The 21,092-nt window shown below is 48.4% G+C and overlaps 2 protein-coding genes across 4 annotated transcripts in view; one reads left to right on the plus strand and one right to left on the minus strand.

The window, feature by feature from the left end:
* The window catches only part of PAIP2B (poly(A) binding protein interacting protein 2B), a 45,091-nt gene extending 38,845 nt beyond the window's left edge, over positions 1–6,246 (plus strand). For both annotated transcript variants that reach the window (XM_033838336.2, XM_033838337.2), the window contains exon 4: positions 483–6,246. In XM_033838336.2, the coding sequence (XP_033694227.1) occupies positions 483–539 (57 nt within the window). In that variant the 3' untranslated portion in view covers positions 540–6,246. The remainder of the gene's footprint in view (positions 1–482) is intronic.
* A 2,824-nt stretch (positions 6,247–9,070) lies between these two features.
* NAGK (N-acetylglucosamine kinase) lies at positions 9,071–18,622 on the minus strand. 2 transcript variants are annotated; one of them, XM_004313389.4, is made up of 10 exons: positions 17,885–18,622; positions 16,027–16,111; positions 15,773–15,871; positions 14,806–14,947; positions 13,882–13,992; positions 13,067–13,179; positions 11,701–11,788; positions 10,615–10,712; positions 10,038–10,116; positions 9,071–9,397 (listed from the first exon to the last, which is right to left on the minus strand). In XM_004313389.4, exons 1-10 carry the CDS (start codon positions 17,911–17,913, stop codon positions 9,207–9,209), a joined length of 1,035 nt encoding a protein of 344 aa, XP_004313437.1. In that variant the 5' UTR covers positions 17,914–18,622; the 3' UTR covers positions 9,071–9,206. The 2 variants fall into 2 exon arrangements, with proteins under 2 accessions (XP_004313437.1, XP_019798233.1); XM_019942674.3 differs by lacking the exon at positions 16,027–16,111 and having other exon boundaries at positions 17,885–18,621.
* Positions 18,623–21,092: the final 2,470 nt, after the last annotated feature.

Consider the following 21,092-nt stretch of genomic DNA (forward strand, 5'->3'; position numbering starts at 1 on the left):
AGTGATATTGTTCTCACACAACTCACTTTCTGAATGATTGTGCCCTGCAGTTTGATGAGGTTTTAGATATTCACAAGAGAGTAGATAACCAGAGAGTACAGAAAGATGAAAAAAAAAAAAATAGGGATTGTGGTAACCAAACTACTTTGATGGAGTACTCTGATTTTCATCAAGTTAAGGTACTAATAAATTGAAAAAGTATTTTTGGAGTCAAATTTAAATGAAATTTAAATGAAAGCATCATGAAGGAAACAGGAGTCTAAAGTAGGAAGGAGAAAATGAGGTTAGCAGGGCTTAGTACATCAGAACATTGAGAGCAGCCCAGCAAGAAACAACTCAACAACAGCTTGAGTTGCAAGGAATTCTATTTTTTCTCTCCTTGAGGCTGAGAGGAAGGTACTGGTAATAACGGAAGCAAGGAGAAAATACATTTTAAAGTACAGCTTGCCTTGGCATTTATTATCTCTTGGTTCTTATTTCAGAGCAAAAGTAACCTGAACCCGGATGCCAAGGAATTTATTCCAGGAGTGAAGTACTGAGCTGACAGAAAGCTTTGAGGAGAACTTGGACGTCCCCACATCTGGGGACGACGCTGCACAAAAAGGCGGAGCTGAAGAGGGGGGCGGGACGGGCAAGGGGTGCACAGCGGGGAAAGGGGACAGTGGTTTAACTCGACACTGTGATTGGAGTCACTAATGTGCTCAGTCTTTCTCTACAAGCCTCTGAGTATTTCTCTTTTGTTCTACTGACTTTCATTTGGAGCAATTTCCTATTATTATTAGCTTTTTGATTTAGGGAAATTGCAATTCCCGCCCCCCCCATCAGGAATGTTCTGCTGTATGTGTTTAAACAAAATAAGCTGACCAAGAAAATCTGGGTGTTTAAGAATGCCCTTCCCGCTCTGCTGTATACTTACCAAGGGCAGTGAACACCTGGAGCACTACTTACTCAGTCTGTTAAGCTGGATGGGAAGAGGGATGAGTGGAAGAAGCAGGTATTGTAAACCAGAAGGCACAGCTCCGTGATCCCTGGGAGTTTCCTGTGATGAGCTGGGCTTACCAGTGGCCTGCTGAGCCCATGTCTCCCTGCCTGAACCCCATTCAAGGAAACACAGGCTTAAAGTACTGGAAACCAACAGGAGCAACTTTCATCAGCCATCTGGTTGATGAAAGTTGTAAAGCAGGAGAGGACTGGGATGGTGATTGTCACCTGAGCCGTTCAGTTACTGTTGGCCTACTCTTAAGCCTCTGTTTACAGCTACCATCAGACTCAAAATTTACAAGGTAAAAGAGCACTAGAGTGGATTTGCCATTTCGTCTCATGGTGTCTAGTCCCCTGTCTCCCCTCCACCCCAACCCTACTCTGTTTTTGAGAAAAGGTAATGTTACCAAAGGTGTACGAGAGGCATGCGGTGCTGGCCATCAGCGTCAGCCTGGAGAAGTCATCCTTGAATCCTCTTAGTTATGTCTTAAATTTATTTTGACAGTTTTTTTCCAGCCCCATGAGGACTTGGTCCACCTGGTACCTTACTTTCCTTAGAAAGGTTTGTGCACTTTCACAAGTCAATGTATTTTTCAGGACACTAGCAAGAAGCTCAGTTCACAGTTTGGATGCTTCTTCCCACCTTACAGAATTATGCAGAAGAACTCCAAAAAAGCCTAGGAGAGCGAGTCCTGTTTGACCCTGTGACTGTGTGACCCACCAGGACAGTTGCGGCAGTTATAAAATTTTGCTGTTCCCCCATACCCAGGTTTTTGAGTTTTCTAGGTTGGACTTTCTGGGTGTGTTCCTTTCCTGCCCACAAGTCACAGGGGTTTTTGTTGTCGTTGATACTCATAAGGAACTAAACTTGGCCCAGGAGCTGCCTTTGTGTGCTAGAGAAGTCGGTGGGAGAGTCAGGTCTAAAAGAGAGCATGTCCAGTCCTGGCCGTTCTCCCAGGACGGGCAAGGACTTGCAGGGGCCTGAGGAGGACAGTGGCTTCTGTATGACTGCCACTGTCTTGTGTGATAGGCCTGTCAGGAAAACATCATGTAACTTGAAATAAAGTCTGTGTAAATTCAGTATGTGGATGTGGGACAGAGGTTGGAAGGAACGGACTAGGGTTTGGAAAATTTAAGAATTTCTCCTTTTTCTTATGAGGTCCCTTGTTGACTTTTTTGAACAGCCACAGGTTTATGTCAGATTGAAAATATGAACCCACATCTTTTCCTTGTTTGAGTCTTTAGGATGGCATCATTTGAAAAATGCCCTTCCTTGTTAGGTCACATGTCATAGGAGAGTAGTTTAGGGAGCTCGTATTGTCAGATGTGCTCATGAATTCCCAAAGTCTCTACCTCGGGAGAATGGAACTCTTAACTCGTTTTCAGGCAGGGCTACGAATAAAGAAATGTCTCAATTCCAGCTTCAGCTTTCAGCTGGAATTGTTGCCTCTAATAAGGACAGGACCTAGGAAGTGTGGAAATAGAGGTCTCCTTCTTCCAGGCCGCTTTTCCTCCTTCAATCTGCATTAACTTGTCCAAGCTCAGAATTCTGAAGGCTGCTGGAAATGTGTTGGGATTGCAGAAAGAGCCATTGTCTAGACCGTGGTGTCTCCATCACAAAGAGCACCATGGATTCTTGTGTGGCTCCTGGTCTGGGAAGTCCTACAGGGATCCAGATCGAGCCGTTTCTTCATCCTGAAGCAGGCTTGCCCTTCTGACACCAGGATAGGCTAAGGTATTAGGTGTAGTTCAAAGGGCTTGTTTTCCCATCTGCTGTGGGGTTTCATCTAGGATGTCAGCGTGGTTGCACAAGGCATATTTGGTCAGGACTAAGAAAGCTTCCTTCCAGCCAAGCAGTGGAACCTGAGGGCTGGCCATTCCAGTCCCACTCAGACAGTGCGCTGACTCAAGATCAGGAAGCAGTTAGCAGTGTGACCCCCTTCTTAACGTGTAGGTTTATGCTTCCAGCGGTTCCTCTTGCAGCGTGACCTTTTTCTCCATCTGTTTTATGTTGTGAGGTGGGAGCACAATTGTCACCCAGACCACAGGCCCAGCTATAGTCAGAGTTTGCCAACTCCTTAACAGGAAATGCGTGTGGGTCTTACTGGATCTTCACTGGGGAAAGGCTGGGAACCTCTATCTCAGACTTTTCCTCGTAGGAGAGGTTCTGGGTGCAAGCCAAACTAGACACCTTTACCTTTTAAGGATGAGGCTGGTATTACAAGTGATGATTTTGATATTGAACTTAAGCCACTACTCTAAGTTTTTTTAATTGGCAACTAGAAGTTTAAGTATAGAAACAGAACATGTATTTTCAACAATTGCCAATTCTGGCTGGTCCCAGTGTTAGTTTATTAGTGACTGATTTTGTGATTATTGGACTCTAAAACTCCAAAATGAAAATGATTTTATCTCCTGCTCTTCAAGGGGTAAAAAACAAAAGAAATACCTTTTATTTTCTCCTGCCCTTTGAACTGCAGCAGAAAACTTGATAGATACAGCCTAGGCCTGAGCACCTGCACCTTTGGGTCTTTGGAGCAGTTTCTGACTGCAGCAGTTGACTTTCGGGGATCACATAAGGTCAAACCCAAAAAGATTGCAAGGACCTTTGCAGCACCTTTAGTTTCCAAAGTCAAAACAGCTGGGGTCCCTTTAATTAAGGTTACAATGCTAATTATAACTTTAAAATGTTTTTAGAGGTAATCAGCATTTTTCAAATTGTGGATTGCTATAATGTCAAAGTTCTGGCTTGATTTTGAAGATGCTGGGAAGTAAGGAGGTGAGTCAAACACTCTGACTTCAGAGTAGAAATTAATATATGTCGGGAAAGTTGTGTGAAGAAGTAGCCAAAGGAAACAGCTTGACTGAATCTTCTTGCATTGGTGCTGCTGCAAAGCCCATGTATAAACATCAGGAGCCCAGGAATCTACACTCCTGAGATGGGAGGGGGCAAGTGTTCTTCAATAAGGGTCCTGGCATCACGGGTTAATAATGTTGCTTGGTTAGGTTATGCTGATGTATGGGTTCAGGCAGAGACCTGACAAATTTGACCAAGATTTGGAGACGTGCACCTTTTGGGAAAGACTGTGTATTCCTAGCCACTCTCCTCCGGGATAAATGTAGACCTCGTTAGTTTGGGAAGTTGATGGAGAGAACAGGAGGGTTGACTGGGATCTAGTGAGCATCAGGAACCTTGGTCTCCTCCTACCTCTGCCCATGGTTACCCATGTGAATCGTTTCCCCTCTCAGAGATCATTAGTTCTCCTGGTCCCTGGGTAGTACGCAGAGTACTTTTCTGCAGCCAGTGCTCTGCTGCCTTGTGAATTTCATCACAATTTTGTAAGGTTTTTTTTCCCCCATTTGTTTTTAATCTTGTCTTTATTTCTCCCATCTTGAATCTGCAATTAGTGACAAAGGACAGGGGAATAGGAGGCTGACCCAAGGAAACACTCAAGTTTCCTGCTTGTTACTTGGTCTCTGCCCTCACTGCCCAGCCCCCCACTGCTGTCCCCAGTCGAGATTTTAGGGGGGGGGTCATACAAATAGGACAGCTGAGTACACTGATCTCTATGGGGCGTTAGCCAAGTGATTCACCACCCTACCCCCAGGGGACAGAAGAGAAATCTACAAAGGGACAGATGCACCATCTTTATTTTAAAAGAAAAAGCCCCTTTAGATTTTGTTACTAGGAGTCTCATTTGTGAGGTCTGCTGAGTTTTCTTCCCCAATCCTACCTTCTTACTGGCTACCTTTTAATATTATAAATAGTAAAGAAACATTCTATGTACTATAAAAGAGTACAATGTTTTCACTCTGTAACTCAACACTAATTGATAATCCTGTACTGTTGATTGTGAGCCTTCAGAAATGTTTAATGCTTGACTGGTGGTTTGCGAGACAGGGACTTTTTTTTTTAAACAACTTTATTGAGGCATATTTTACATAACATAAAATTCACCCATTTCAAGTGTACAATTCAGTGATTTTAGTAACTTTCCTCAGTGGCACAGCCATACAGTTCTCAGTTTTAGAACATTTTCATCCCCCTCAATAAGATCCTTCATGCCTATTTACATGATAATACCTGTTCCTAGCTCTAGGGAATCACCCATCTTTCTGTCGCTATAAATTTGCCTTTTCTGGACATCATCTCAATGAAATCACACAAAATGTGGTCTCTTGTATCTGGCTTTTTTCATTTACATATATTTTCGAGGTTCACCCATGACATAACTTGTGTTAGTAGTTTGTTCCTTTTTTATTGCTAAATAATATTCCATCGATGGGTATATGTTTCGTCAGCAGGGGGTCTTTTAAACATGGATTTCAACCTCCTGTGGTCTAAATGGAACCCTGAGAACATAGGGCTCCTGGCGGGGCTGCTGCGCATGTCAAAGGGACGGCCTATCAGAACCAGCTGCGTCATCAGAAGCTCCACGAGGATCCTGACCTGCTGCAGAAACTTTTATAATTTTGCAACTTCCTTTTTACATGAAACTTCTGTGCTGTCTACACATCGGGCTTCTGAAGCATCTGATAATTAGATTAATAAGTTAATGAGCATGTGTTTGAGTGGACAAGAAAGTGAAACCATCAATACTGTGTTGAATATTTTTTCCTCCCCGACAAAATGGAGGAATCTCTGAACTTGCTCAATAGCGTCGTCTCCATTACAAAGCGGAACATGTGTTAAAGATCGTGCTGCCTTTGTTAGACGGATTTGGAAGGAAAGAGGCCAGACAGCAGAGGCGGTCAGGAGGAGAAAGGGAGTGGACTTTGCGGTACATCCCAGCGGGTCTGTGCACGGCCCACGCATCTGCTGTTGTGGACGGTGAAGCGCCGAGCGTGCCAGGGCAGCTTACCACCTCCAGCAGGCCCAGGCCTGGACTTTGGACCTTTATCCCTATTTCTCAAGTGTTTTAAAAGCTGTTTTTGTTCCTTTTTTTTCCCTAAATACACATCACATGGTAGTTATTAATACTTTGGGGGAGGGGCAGGGCTTTAAAACTGAAGAAAATACTTTTCATAAAAATATCAAAAATGGAAAAAAAGTTATTTTTAACAATTTGCTATACAAACCAAATGGCAGCTGTTGAAAATCTCATTAAAATGAGAATAAAATGCATTTGCTGGCAGTGGTACCCTTTTTCCTACAGTTGGGTCATTATATCATATTACAAGGGGGCGTGTGCATGGTACGTGTTTGATTTTGTCTCAACATGGCTCACAGTTTTAGTTGCCCAATTTTCCATTCTAAATGGTGTTACAAAGTAGTACAAGCATTGTGTTGGAAGTCACAGACCTGAGTGAATCCCACCTCCACCACTTTGTGCCTTTGGCCTGAACCTGTTTATTCGTAAAGGTGTGACACCTTCCTCCTGGGGGCTATTGTGAAAATTAGACCAAATTTAATTTCAAAATACTGCCTGGCATATGATAGGCACTTAATACATGGTAGTGATAGTGGCAATAATGTGTGTGGCTTTGAACAGAGGCGGTAACAGGAAATCCTTGGGTTTGAAGGTCAATTGGATAGCTGATATTTTCCTGTTCCTGGGGAAAACTGCCTCATCTAGAAAACAAGTAAAGGGCTTCTGTATCTGCCTTTCAACTACTGAACAAGTTGGAGAACCTGCTAGGTACCAAGCATTGTCCTGGGTACCAGGGCTGCTGGAGTTAACAAGCAGACATCATCCTTGCTCTTGTGGAGGTTAGTCTGGTAACTCTTACTCGGTTTACACCTAGCTTGAATCTCCCAATGATTCTCCGAGGGGCTTTATAGTAAAAAGATCATGGGACCAGACCACAGCCAATGGGTTGTTTTGAGTGCTTTTATTTGCCTCCTTCCTACAATCAGGTTTAAAAAAATCTGAGCTGACTTGCCTATTTACAGCTTTTTGAGATAGTTATGTCTATACAGGGCCTAACTATTCACAGCCTTACAGACGTGAATGGTGTATTCATTCACTTAAAATTTTCATTAAACTAAGTACATTAAAGAGAAGTGCAGATATTGTAAGCAGTATAGTCCATAAATTTTTACCAACTTTCTGTTGGTATAAGGTGTAACGGTATACTCATTTTTAATCCTTATATTAAAAATCCTTAGAGCACTCATCACAGCTAGAAGACATTCAGTGAACATTTGCTGAATGGATGGCGCAGATGAGGCCATGCTGTCCATGACATCACACAGGTAGATTAAGGCAGTGCCGGCCTCTTCAAGTCCATTTCTTGTTCCCAGCTCTCTTGTTTGGCTGTTATAAGCTCAGATGAGATGAATACATACATATTCAATACCTTGGCACTGCGGAATCCCATTAATTGCTCCTGGTATCTTATTAGTGAAGGAGATTATAAGTTTAAAATTAAAGGGGGAGAATCTCATCAAAAATCACTTATGACCTGCACTGCAACCTCTGTGTAACAGAGCCTAACTGGAGAATAAGCTACCCCATCACATCTCCTTTGACCAATGGAAAAAGGAACACAAAGTGACCTTGTGCAGTTTAACATTGCCTTCATTTTTTCAACTAATATTTAGTGAATACTTATGAGCTGGCACTAGAAAGTCAGTCAAGCTGTGCTCTAAGCCCTCCACTGTCCATCTGGAATAGTAGAGCCTGGACAATGGTAAGGAAGTGATGGCTGTACCCTGAAGAACATAAATATCTCTTTTTAAACTCTTCACCAATAGTTTTAGATTATAAATCCGAAACACTGCTTGATCCTGGTCCTGAGATCATGTGAAAAGACTTCTCCAAAGTTCACCACTCATCAGTAAGCGTTATTAGGACTGAGATGGAGCAAAGGCACTCTGCTGTGTCCCTGACTCCTTGCAAGCTTTTTAGCTGATGATGTACTGGTGACTTGCTGAGAGCTGACCCCAGTGGTCTGGGCCATACCTAGATGTGAAGAGGGCTGGCTGTCCCTTCAGAAGGGACTTGTCTTGAGTTATTGTTGTGTTGAGCTAGAGCTGATGGGACAAGAGCCGCTACCGTTGTGTTCTAGACAGTGAAATAAGTGTCATCTGACTTGGGAAACAAGTATTCACGACCCCGTTGAGAGCCTAATCAGAGCTCCAAAATTATTGGGTAGAGCTCCCTCAAGTGCAGATCCTGGACCTCTGCAGCAGAAATTACCCAAGGTATTTGGTAGAAATGAAAATTCCCCATCTCATTTCATCCTTGACCTAATGAATCAGACACCTTATGGAAGGGGGAAAAAATAGAAACCTGAGTTTAAAACAAGCTCGTGAATAACTGATGCACAGCAGTTTGAGAACTGACGTTTAGGACATGACCCATGCCTCTAACAGCTTACGCTCCAGACACCTGGAGAGGCAGCCACTGTGGATCGAGACTGTGGCTTCGGTCTTCGCCAAGCAGCACGGGCAGAACAGGAAGCTCTGGGCTTGTCTTGACCAATCAACCTGCAGTATCCAGAGGACAGGAAATCATGTCTGCTCCTCACTGATGTTCATCATTCCCGCTGCCACACAACAGTGTCATCCTGTAACCAGAGCCAGGCCAGCAGTCACCAGGAACACGTAGGCTGCCTAGTTGTGCCTAGTTGGCCTTCTTGGATATCAGCCATCTGCACAACTTCTTAAGAGCTCATTCATGCAGAAAAACTGCAAAATGTGCTGTTCACCTGTAAGTACCAAATCCAGTGAGGTAAAAATTCTCCCAGATTAGAATTGTCCCCTGTCCCCTAAATCCTACTGGGACTATCAAGAGAGGGTGTGATATAGCTAAGGTTATTGCTGGTGATGTTCTCCATGGACAACACTTAGTTCCACTAAAAATAGTCAGGCAGCAATCTTGTCCCTTGCCTTTGACTGGAGAAAACTGAGATCACAGGTTAACTGGCAGCCACATGGCATAAGTATCTAACGTGGTGGGCAGGGGCAGCACACAGGTTATCTGCCTAACCGTGTGGCGAGCAGATTGCAGACCACAGGCCAAGCATCTGGGGGTGGGGCTTTAAACCCTGGGCTAAAATCATCTCTGAGCCCTCTGGGATACCTGCTGGCAGGTGAGCTGAGGATGTACACAGCAAACGTGCTTGATAACACAATCCAACTGGGGAGTGGGTAAAGTGCGTTTATTTTCTTCTATATGTTTCTTTTTCAAAAAAAAGAAAAGGAAAAGGAGAAAAAGCCTCCTGCCTTCCAGCACCCAATGTCCACTGGGCTTGGAGGGGGTGGAACCAGGGCCAGCCCCCTAGGAGAAGGTGTAGGAGTAGAAGGCAATGGCATTGACGCTGTAGTCCATGGGGAGGAGGTGCCCGATGTGCCTGGCCCCTAGGCTGGCCCCGCCCAGGGCAGAGGAGTGCTGTAGCTTCAACAGGGTGAAGCTGGAGAAGGAGTTCTGAGCCTGGATCTCTCTGCCCTGGGTCAGCGCCAAAAGGAAACCTGGAGGAAAGAACGTAGAGGATGCAGATGAGAGACCAGGGAGAAGGTGGGGACAGAGGGAGGGAAAGAAGAGGCCCAGGCCCTGAGGCATCCTGTGGAGGTCCCACATGCCAAATCCCTAACAGATGGTTGCACCGGGGTGCGTGAGTCCAGCAACGGCTGTGGGGCACTGGAGCCCGAGGCCCCCAGGCCCCGATGCCTCCCAGGGGTTCCTAGGTAGCATCAGGGATCCTGGAGCTACTTCAGAGTATCTAATGGAAACCACACAGCCACCTGAAACAAGCTGCAAGGTTGCAAAAGGCACATTTCTTTCCTTCTAGCTAGGATTATGGTGACTGGCATGTCACCACATGCTGGTCAGAAGCTTCAATTTCAAGTCAGATTTGTCTTTAATTTTTAAAAGGTGGTGCCTATTTAATAAATCCTCTGGAAGAGAATGTCTTTCTAAGAGTTCAAGGAAGCTGGATGGGACATTGTAAAAGGGCTCCCTGGAAGAGTGAAGGATGAGGGTCTTGGTCTGAGACATCAGTGGCCTGTCCAGGCCTCAGGGCCCAGGTCCCAAGTCCTCCCCAGACCACCCCCTTTCCAGCCCCATCTCTTGCCCTTGCCTGTCTCAACCTGCCCCCCACCCTATACTCACCTTCCTTCAGCAGCTCCCAGCTCTTCCACACAGAGCCCACACACAGGATGGGGAGGCCAATCTCCCCTTGGAACAAGACCTGGAGGAGAGCAGAAATGGATACTAGGGGCAACCAAGCCCCTCCAGTGCCAGAGGGGGACGTTTCTTAAGACTAGCCCAACCTACCTCAGTCACTCTCCCTCTAGCTGAGAACCAGAAGGTGGACTCAAAAGAAAAAAAAGGGAGAAAAAGAGATTCATAAAGGCAAGGTAGAGAACGGAAGGGAAAAAAGAGTTAAGCAGCAACACAGAGGAAGAAAAGAGAAGGGAGGGAAATGGACAGAAGCAGGACTGAAAGAAAGGGGACAGCACATACACCACAGTAAGCCAATCTGCTATATATAAACACGGATGAGGGAGGGCACTGACCCAAAGAACTTCTTTGTGTTATAGACTTCCTGCAGAATTTTTCTCATACCCTAAGTTCCTTTAAAATCGTATCCAGTTTACACAGTTTGGTGGGACAGTCTCATTCTAATGGGAAAGGGCAGAGTCTGGCCCAGCAGCTCCCCAGCCTCCATTTCCCCCCTTCAACTCACCGGGTCAATCTCAGGCAACACTGCCACAACGTGTCTGCCCAGCATCTCCCCAGCCTTCCTGAAGATGTAACGGGAAAGGGGATCTCCCTGCTGAGCACCTGGGGTAGGGAGGAAGGAATGGAGTGGGTGAATACCCAGGGAGGCTCCGGTCCTCAGTGACTCTCTTTCTCTCTCTGTCGCAGGGCAGCAACAATGCAGTGCGAGTACGATGGCTAGCAGAGGTCTCAATCTGGAACAGATGCTCACCTCACGGCGTGTGGGGAAGCCAGCCTCCAGAGCTGCCTCTCGTCCTCACCCACCGGCCCCCACCAGCTACTTTCACCCTAGGAAGGGTGTCCTGGACAGAGGTGGCTCACTCCAGGCACTCAAGAAGGGCAGCCCCACTGGGGAAAACACTGGCACCTGGTCTGTACTCCAACGTACACTGAGTTATTCAGTCTGTCCCCGAAGGTCTCTCTGCTCTGGGGACCCAGGACCCTACTTGAACAGCTGGCTGGTACTCCTCTCGGGGCTGCCCACCCGCCTCCAACAGTCTGCTGTTAGTCAGCCCAGCCCCTTCCTAGCTCTGCTCTGAAAGGGCCTCAGACCAGCAGGAGCTAAGAGGGCCCTACAATGCCCTGAGGCTTCAGGAATCCAAATTAAGGGAGCATGGACCGCACACTGGAGCAAGAGCAACGTGCAAACCAGCCCTATGGTTCAGCTCCTCCTGATACCCAACCAAATACGCCTAACCGCTCCGTGATTCCCTAGGCCTCTGGGTATCACTCGTTAAAAAAGAAAGTTATAGATCTGCCCAAAGGATAACTGCTTCATAAATTTCTCAGAAATAGACATACAGCCTGCACAAGCCGTGACAGCTGTCACGAAGAGAAACAGGTAATATAAAACGACTGGCAGTACAACCTGCGTGTCCTTCTGTCTCCACCTCAGTGATCACCAGTACCAAGGCCCACGGTGGCAGAAAACTGACGGCACTTGGTCAAAGGGAAATTGGCTTCCAATCCCCATCTGAACCCTGCTCCACCCTCCAATTAGGGAGGTCTTTGCAGAACAAAGTCAGATAAAACCCTACCCCATCTCCAGTACCTTCTGCAACTTTCCGGCAAAACCCAGCAAACCTGCATTTATCAAAGTCCCTATACAGGTGGGTGAGGATTCCTAGCCGATCTGGCACCTGAGAGACAGAGAAAAGGCACAAGATAGTCATCAGAAGCAAAGGAAAATTCCCAGTCTGCCCACCCAGTTGGCCTTCCTGATGTCTCTACTGTTTGAAAAGCTGGAATAATATTTGCTTAAGCTCTAGAGTACAAGGATTTGAGATTTCTCATTTGAGAAAAGTTATTTGTTTTCCCCAGCATGGCTCTACTGCTCTTCAGAGGTTAGCCTGGACGCAACACAGAGCAGAGACCTGCGCTCACCAAAGAGTCTTCTGCAGTTCCTTGAGGTGCTCTTGAAAAGATTTCTTTGGTCGAAGGAACCTAACCACTACTGCTCATTGCACCTCTCCCTTAAGAGTCACAATGCAGATCAAAGGCTCTGAGAAGTCAAAATTGATTTGTTTCTCCCACACTTATTTCACCACATAAAGTCCATCTTCTACCTCAACTACCTTACACACCTGTAACGCCTCTGAAGGTCCCAAGAACCAGAGATTCCCTAGAATACGTTACTAAAATGGAAGAGGGGGTGGGGGGCTAGAATTTGAGCATCTGTGGCAACGTATTAAGCATGTCATACATACTCTGTCATTTAATCTTTCTAATGTCTTAATGACTAAACAATAAGAGAGGGAGTAGTAGACATATTAGTGGTGTTCAGAACCAATCTGCTGAGTCAGCTCGCCTAAGTGGCCCTCAGCCAGAGAGATGTCTCTCAAATAAACTTACTTGCCTTCTCCTCTCTCAGCCTCCACCTCTGGTGCAGCTAAAGGCTGCTGTTTCCTAACCCACTACAAATGAGCACAGCCCAGATAAGGAGGGCAGTCCATCCCTGATGCCCTCCCTGGGTGGGAAGCTGTACCCTCCCAAGAACTCTCCCTGCCCCTCTTTAACAGGCTCTCCTCCCTGCCCCATACAGCCAGAGGCAGCTCACTGGCCAACATACCTGTTCAGACTTCACCTGCTGTCCCTGTGTCTGTGTGCACTGTCTCCTGATCTCACCCTGCACCTCTCACTTCAGCCCAAATGGCATCTGCCTTCAACTCGCCGCAGAGTCCAGCTGCCCAAGGATGAAGTCCAGCCTGTCCGCAGCCTACCCTCTCCTCACGCGGGGAATGCGTGCCCACCTCATTCTGAATCCGGTCCTCACAGACGACTTCTCCATCCTCCAGCTCTGACAAACAATTCCCCCCGACTTCCCTGGGCCCACCCAGTCCCTCTCCTGAATTCACTCCTGCTCGGTCTCCCGCTGCCCTATCCCAGGTGTGCATGTTTACCAGGGGCAGGGGGAGTACCTGGAAATAGTTGAACATGGCCTGTTTGACATAGCCAATGTCATGAGGAGCCGCCTCTAGGTTGTCGATGGAGTCAAACACTATTTTCACTGCCTGGTGTGCAATCCAGTAGGCTGCAGAGAGCAGAAAGGGCTAAGAAGATGGGGCAATCTCCCCGAGTTCACAGGGAAGGAAACTCACACCTAGACAGGGTTGAGTATTACAGAGAATTAGGTGCCCCAATTCCCAGCCTGGGGTCCTCTAATTAAACCGTATCTGACTGACCCACGTAAGGGAAAGCTGGAGGGGGAAGACTGAACAGGCGAAGCTGTGTCACATCAGCTCCCATCCCCACGTAAAGACCAGGTCAGTCAGCTGCCACCCAAACCACGAGAGTCACTGCCAGGAGCTGGACCCTAAGGGCCCTTATGAAAATGTCCACCTGCTACCTATGAAGAGGTGATGGTGGGAGGAGCTTCTAGACCCCCTTCCCACTAGCAGACTGGTACGGCATTTCCTGACATCTATGGCCTTAACCTTCACAGTGTCAATTCCCTCCTAAGGACTCCAAAAGTCAACACAGGTAGGCAAAGGCTATTATGCTGAGGCATGAATCTGAGTCCTGGGTGCAAATCACTGCTGAAGAGCACGGCCAGCCAGTAGTCCAGCATTTGCATCTCTAGATCTCTTAGTCATTATCTTGGACTCAGATTCAGGCGCTCTCCCCAGAGAGCCCCAGGGGGTCAGCAGGCTGAGGGGAGGGGAGAGGAAGATGGGGAGCTGCAGGAAGTGAACGGTCCAGGACCCTGAGCCAGGCCCAGTCGGCGTGAGCTCACCTGAGCCCTCATCTCCCATCATGTGGCCCCAGCCACCGCAGCCGCTCTCAGAGCCATCGGGGTTGATGAGCCTGCAGTTGGAACCTGTCCCAGAGATGAGCACGATCCCACCTGGGGAAAGGGCACAGGAGGCTCAGTGTGGCCGAGGCCCTGCACAGAGCACACAGCTTCTGACTGAGGAAAGAAAGGACAGAAACCAGCCCCAAGCAAAGGGATCACCACCCAGTTTTGTAGAGAAAACCGAGCCCAGCTAGTTTCCTGCCTGAAGGTGGAGGGCCTGGGTCTCAGAGAAACTCCAATCACATAGTACCCTTCTCTAGGGAACAGAGAGGCACACGAGTCTGGGTCTCCTTGCCCAGCCAGCCTTCAAGTGACTACCTGCTTTACTGAGTCCCTACCATGTACCAGGGATTGTGTCAGACCCTATTCACACAGTGATACTCATTCAGTACCCTAAACCACCTTATGAATACAATTACCCCCATTTTATAGATAAGGAAATTGAAACTCAGAGCGTTCCATAACTTCTCCAAGATGGTATAGCTGGCAAAACAGGAGCTGAGATTCAAATGCCAATCTCACGATACCATCACTTTTTATACTCCCGTCACAGAGTTCCTCCCATTGTCTTTTCAGCACTTGCTGCTTTCTCCAGCCTGCTTCGTCGCTGCACTGCCCAGGGGCTCCCTCCTCTGCAACGGAGTCTCATGTTGGACTCCTTTCTTGCTTCCCATCAAGACACCCTTCCTGCCCCCCCTCCTTCTGTCCAGTGCCTGCTCTGGCAAACCTCAGCTAATGAAGGGAGCAGGGGCTGTGATGAAGGCTGCCTCCCAGGTATTTACTAGTCAACTTCTGCCAGCTAAATCTAAGGGGCTTCCCCAGGAAAACCGGTTCTCAACCTCACCCCGCCCTCCACCTCCTCACCATCCGGCGTAGCTGTGGCGATGGAGCCGGCGGCGTCAGTGGTGATTAAGTAGCTTTCGCTCAGGTAGGGAAATCGGTCCCTCAGCTCCTCCATCAGGATCCTCACCGCGTCCTCCTGATCCCCACCGCTCAGGGATAGGCCCTAGGCCACGCGGGAGGTGAACGAGCAAGCAGCGCCCCAGACCCAGCTCCTTTCTCGACCCCCTCCCCTCCTACATCTGCTCCCTGCTTGCTACCGCTGGGCATACCCTGTTCATGCAGCCCCAGTCCTCCCTCTGCCACACACAGTGCCTCATCGAAGGCTGCGGCTGCAAGAAGAACCTGGACTGAGCCCTGCCAAGACGAAGGATTCAACAATGCCAGGTCAGGAGCTGGGGAGGACAACAGTGCCCTTAACAGAAAAAATCAGGCAGAGGAGCAAGTCGAGGAGAGGTAAGCTTGGTTCAGAATGCGTGGGATTTGGCTGTGCCTGCAGCACATCTCCCTGAAGATACGTCCAGGAAGTAGCCGGAGCTACAGCAACTCGGGAGAAAGCTGAGCCAGGAATAACAGGTAACATTTAATCAGACCTTATGGGTCAGGCTCTGTGCAAACCACTTTGGGATGTATCATGCCATTTTACCATCCCAGCCACTCTGAGGTAGCTACTGTTTCCCGTATTTTCCAAACGAGGAAACTGAGGCTTCGAGCAGGTAAGTAACCTGCTTAGGGTCACACAGCACAGATGCTGAGTGACAAAGCTGGGATTCAAACCGAGGTCTCATGGCTCTCCAAAGCCCTGTGCCCTTCCCATCCTTGTGGCTTGTAGGTGACAACGCAGCCACAAGAGTGGATGTGATCAGGTGAGTTTCTAGACCAGAGACTAAGCCCTCAAGGCCTTTCCCTTTGCAGTCATCGGACTCATCTAGTTCAAACTCGCTGTCTCAGTGTTGCTGTGACCTAATTCCCAAACTCTACCCAGACTCACCAGGCTTCGTAGAGGAACAAGAGGATCCACCCCTGCTTTCCGTTTGGCCCTGTTCACCATCTCGTTGATCCTCTCCACACACTTGTCTGTCCCGATCAGCTGGCCCCAGTCAAGGGAAGGAGGAGTTACAAAGGCCTGCATGACCTCTGTCGCCCCTACAGGCTGCCAAGTGAGCCCCCAGCCCCCACCTTAACAGGAGTTACAGAGAATAAAGCCACAGTCAAGCCCACTGGTCCCCTCAGTGTGGCCTTTACCCAGTGGTTTGTGCTGAGTCCATCCGCTTCTGCCAGGACCTGCCCATCCTCTGAGAGTAAAAGGACCTTGGATCGTGTGCCTCCCCTACAGAACACAAGGGGGCACTCAGTCTTGCTCAGAAAAACCTGCAGATACAGCTAAACTTGTGCAGTCCTTGTCATAGGCAGAGCCCAGAGTGAGGGGGACAGCTTCAGCAAGCCCAATCACCATTCCCAAACCCTCCTCTGTGGCTGGGTGTTTGCTGGGCTCTTGGACTTCCAAAACATAGTTCCCGCTCAGCTTCCCTTGGGTGTATCCTACTGATCCTGCAAGACCCTACTCATATATCACCTCGTCCTTGAAACCTCCGATGTGTGGCCCACCACTACAACTCCATTAGTTCAGCCATGTCAGTGCCCCCATGGACTCCTCTGTACTAGAAGTGCGTTAAGCTGTTTTCCTGTCTGCCTCTCACTAGACTACAAGCTCCACTGGGTCAAGCTCTGGATCATTTATTTACCCTCATTCCAGGCACAGGTAACACTCAGTAAACGTGACTAAAAAGAATGGCACGTCTCTCTGCTTCTCTCACAATAGCTAAAGGCTGCCTTTAGCAGCTCCAGCTGCCAAGATTTTCAAGACACCCTTGTGAGAAATGCTGGCCAGATGACAGGAAGAGTTAATACCTGCTTAAGCAACTAAAGGGTCAAATGCTTATTACTGGGAGAAATGGTAGTTTGGAGGGAGGTCTGTGGTGGTGCGATGTATGTTTCTTTACTGATCAGTACTTTTAGGAATATCACAAAAGGACACTGAAGACCTGCTGATCAAACTCAAAGATGAGAAGAAGTTTCAAGGGGTAGTTAATGCATGAGGCGGCAGATTATCGTCCCAAATAACCTCTTGACAAACTGGAAAAATGGGTCATATGTTACACATGAATATAACAGGGATGAACGCAAATTTCTGTAGTTTTTTTTCTAAAAAAAACAGTGCAATAAATACAGGGCAGGGGAGATCAATCATAACAATGCATGTGAAAAAAAAGACTTTGGGGTCCATGAGTCAGCAGTGAAATGTGACTGCCACTGAAGTAATGCAATGTCAGATTCAAAAGTAAGTGCCCTGGCTCAGACCCTCTACTGTGCCCTGATTTGACACACCCAGGGGACCCACACCCACATGCAGGGGACTTAGCGATCATTCGGTTCATCCCTCTTATCACTTCACACACGTGGTAACTGAAGCCCAGACAGGGCAAAACTCTTGCCCATAGTCACACCGAGGGGAAGAGCTATTACAAAAAGTCCTGCAGACAAGCTTCCGAACAGGAAATAAGCAAGAATAACAGAGGGTTGGATCTAGAGTGAGTAGCCTGGAGTGCCAAGAATGGAGGGGTTTCAGCCTCCCCCAGCTTAGGTCCCAGATACCTTCCGGCAAAGATCACTGTCCGGGATTCCACCACACCCCCGCTCCCGACCCCCAGTCCAGCAACTTCACACCCGACACCTGTTCTGCAAAACTCTCTCCGGAGCGGGAATGGAAAAAAGAAGCTTCTCCAGCGGAGCACTGTGGAGTGGGTCTTTCGTGGGAGAAAGGGCTGTGGTTCCGCCGCTAAACACAAAGGACCTGCCCCGGGGTGTGGCTGTGGCACACAGTGCCTACAAAGCACACGACCGCGCGCGCAAGGGCACCGTCGCGCGGGCACACACTCCTCCTCCACAAGACCCCGCAGCCCAAAAGCCCAAAGTGGCCGGACCCTGACTGAGGTGGGAGGTCACCAGCCTGCCGACCGGGCCACGGCCTTCCGCCCCGCCCTCGGGCCAGAGAGTGGCCCAGGCCGCCCCTTCCGGACTCCCTCCTCCGGACCGCACTCACCCCTCTACACCCCCATAGAGCGCGGCCATGCTGCTGCTACCGCCACCGCGGATCCCGCCGTTTGCTTCCCTCCTGTCGGCGATCCCGGACCTCCAGCCCGCTGGGCACCGCCCCGCGTCACGTGAACGTCCGTGCGGTCCAGCCGACTCCCAGTGCGCGTGCGCGGGGCGTGGCACCGTGGCCCGCCCCAAGCCTCAGGGCTGCTGGTCTGGCTATGGCACGGGGCTGGGTGAGTGCGGTCCTCAGCGGCTCCTGCAGATCGCCTCCCCGCCTCCTGAGTCCTGCTTCTGGAGATGGATACGGGATCCCAAGCGGAGGAGCCAGGAAGGGGTGTTTGGGCCGGACCCCCTAGACCCGTTGCCCTGCTCTCTCCTCAGTGCCCGGAAGTTGCTGGCAGCTCCGCCTTGCGCGTGCGCAATGCGTGGGAGCCACGTAGACTGGGTGAAACAGGACAGTGAGGTACACCTGGCCAGACCCCCACTGGGGTGTGGGGTCGGGGAGCTGCACGAAGCCAGGGGACCACTGGGAGTCCTAAAAAAGTGCACTGTTCAACCCAACACCTTCCTGGCGATGGCAGAGTCACACCGTGGGCACACGAGCACCCACTAAGACTTTACACTGGACTTGTGTGAATATGTGTAACCAGGAGTAACCAGAAGCAGGCTGGGAAAGGAGAAAGCTCCCCAGGCTGTCCTTGCAAGCCTAGAGATGAAAGAGTACAGCTTTCACTACTTTCCAAAGAAAGTTGGGTTCTTTGTAGAGGGTATTTGGGGGCTGTAGACTGCCAGGCGAACTAGCAGATACAGTTTGTGAAATAAAATTCATATTTTATGGCAAGACAAAAATTTAAACATGAAAGTTTTATCTCCCCTTTGGCTTCCTCTCTCCCCCCTATCGTGCATTGTGTATCTGCATTATGGATCGACCAAGCCGCCCCAAACTCTTGCAGGAAGGGGACCCCTTCCGGGGCCGGAGAGTGGGCTCTTGTCTAACGCTCAGAAATGAATTGTTCGAGGAGACACACGTACTGACAAGGCAAGAGACTTTATTGGGAAGGGGCACCCAGGTGGAGAACCCAGGGAACCCAGGAGGACTTCTCTGCCACGTGGCTTGTGGTCTCGGGTTTTATGGTGATGGAATTGGTTTCCAGGTTGTCTCTGGCCCATCATTCTGACTCAGGGTCCTTCGTGGTGGTGCACGCATCGCTCATCCAAGATGGATTCCAGTGAGGAGGATTCTGGAAGGTTGGTAGGACAATATGGACTGGAGTCTCTTTTTGACCTTTACCAAATTCTTTGGTTTGGTGGTGACTTGTTAGTTCCATGTTCCTTACCAGGACCTCCTGCCATAAAACTACTTGTGCAAATGGTTACTTTGGAGCCTGGCCAGTGTGGGTTTCGGTCAGTGGTTCCCCTAACAAAACCTCCATCGGCAGAATTACCAGCTTAATCATAAAGAGCAACGTTCTCCTAACATCGGTAAGACAACTCCTTAAAGATAACAGTCCTTCTTGATAAGCGGTCACGTGGCACTTAGATCTGGATTATGTAAACTGTCAATAATACATCATTTAATGTACAGCCATCTTTCTCAAAAAACTTGTTATTACTGTGCTTTGACTTCTAACAGGTGGAACAGTGCTGAGAGCTTTCTGAGATGCTCTTCTTGGGTTATAATCCTCAAATTTGGCTGGAATAAAACTTTCCATTTCTTTCTTAGATCAACTGATTACTTTTTTGTTGACAGGTTTTACAAGCCTTTTGTTGCCCTCCAGCCACCACTGCACTCTCCTTCCTTACACCGCGTCGTGACAGGGAAAGGGAGGACAAAGGGGAAAGATGCCAGGTCTGGGAGTCAAGCTGGGGCTCCTGCGTGCCTCTGCGGGCTCCTCTAGACGGTTCTGGGCCCGTAAAGGGCAGCAACTCGTGCTGGAAGGACAGTCAGCTGCCCTTGGTGTCTCTTCTGGAACATCAGTCTAGGGAGGGGTCCTTAGCAGGGCCATTCTCAAGCTGGCCTGTCCCCACTCCCCACCCCCATCTACCTGCCCAATAAAAATTAGTTAAGATCTATGTAGTACTTTATGGTTCTCAAAACTCTTTTGATGGTTAAATCCTGTGTTAGCCTGAGTAGGTGGCTGTTTATCATCTCCATTTTGTAGAGGAGAAGCAGCAGCAATTATGTGTAATTCACCCGAGGTCATCCACTAGTAAATGGTGAAAATGCTTATCTTCACACCTTTCTCTTTTACTTCCTTTTCTAACAAGAAATACAAAGGGAAACTTTAATATTGTCGTACACATAGATCCCAAGGCTTATTGCACTAGTGCATGGAAAGGTACAGTCTTTTCAAAATCCACCTCTATCTCCTTTCCTTCAAAACTGCCAGTTTGGGGACTTCCCTGGTGGCGCAGTGGATGGGACTCCCATCTTCTTAAAGAGAAACCCTGCACTAGGATCCTCTTTCCCTGATAGCCAGCTGGGTCTGGTTATGCTTTGGTGTGAACATTTGGTGTATATGTACTTTTTAAACTAGAAGAGAGGAGTCTTTTCAGTTCTTACATATTTGGGACACTGAAACACTTCAGTTTAAGCCCCAAGAATAATTCAAAAGTAAAGCACTGCATCATAGGGAATATTGGAGAGAGGAGTAGGATTTTTTTTTTAATGCCCACTTATATCATTTACATCCATAGCACATCAGACCTGGAAGGTGCTTAATCCAACAAACACATATTTTTAGAATAATGGAAGTAATAGATTCTGGTGAAATTAAACTGGCAGGATTTTTTAAAAAAATATTTATTTATTTATTAGGTTGCACTGGGTCTTAGTTGCGGCAGGTGGACTCCTTAGTTGCGGCAGGTGGACTCCTTAGTTGCAGCTCGCCGGCTCCTTAGTTGAGGCAAGTGGGCTCCCTAACTGTGGCTCGCAGGCTCCTTAGTTGTGGCATGTTAACTCTCAGCCGCAGCAGCATGTGGGATCTAGTTCCCTGACCAGGGATCGAACCTGGGCCCCCTGCACTGGGAGCGTGGAGTCCCATCCACTGCGCCACCAGGGAAGTCCCGAAACAGGGAGGATTTTTGAAGGAAAGGAGATGTAGGTGGATTTTGAAAAGACTGTACCTTTCCATGCACTAGTGCAATGAGTCTTGGGATCTATGTGTACGATAATATTAAAGTTTCCCTTTGTATTTCTTGTTAGAAAAGGA

Source organism: Tursiops truncatus, chromosome 14, assembly GCF_011762595.2.
Source record: "Tursiops truncatus isolate mTurTru1 chromosome 14, mTurTru1.mat.Y, whole genome shotgun sequence".
NCBI lineage: Eukaryota > Metazoa > Chordata > Mammalia > Artiodactyla > Delphinidae > Tursiops > Tursiops truncatus.

Coding starts and splice junctions, on each gene's coding strand:
- NAGK (XM_004313389.4), bottom strand. CDS start 17,913: ATGGCCGCGCTCTATGGGGGTGTAGAGGG. Junction 10,117..10,614: donor TGTTGCCTGAGATTGACCCG/GTGAGTTGAAGG, acceptor GCTCTCCTCCAG/GTCTTGTTCCAAGGGGAGAT. Junction 9,398..10,037: donor CTGGGAGCTGCTGAAGGAAG/GTGAGTATAGGG, acceptor TCTTTCCTCCAG/GTTTCCTTTTGGCGCTGACC.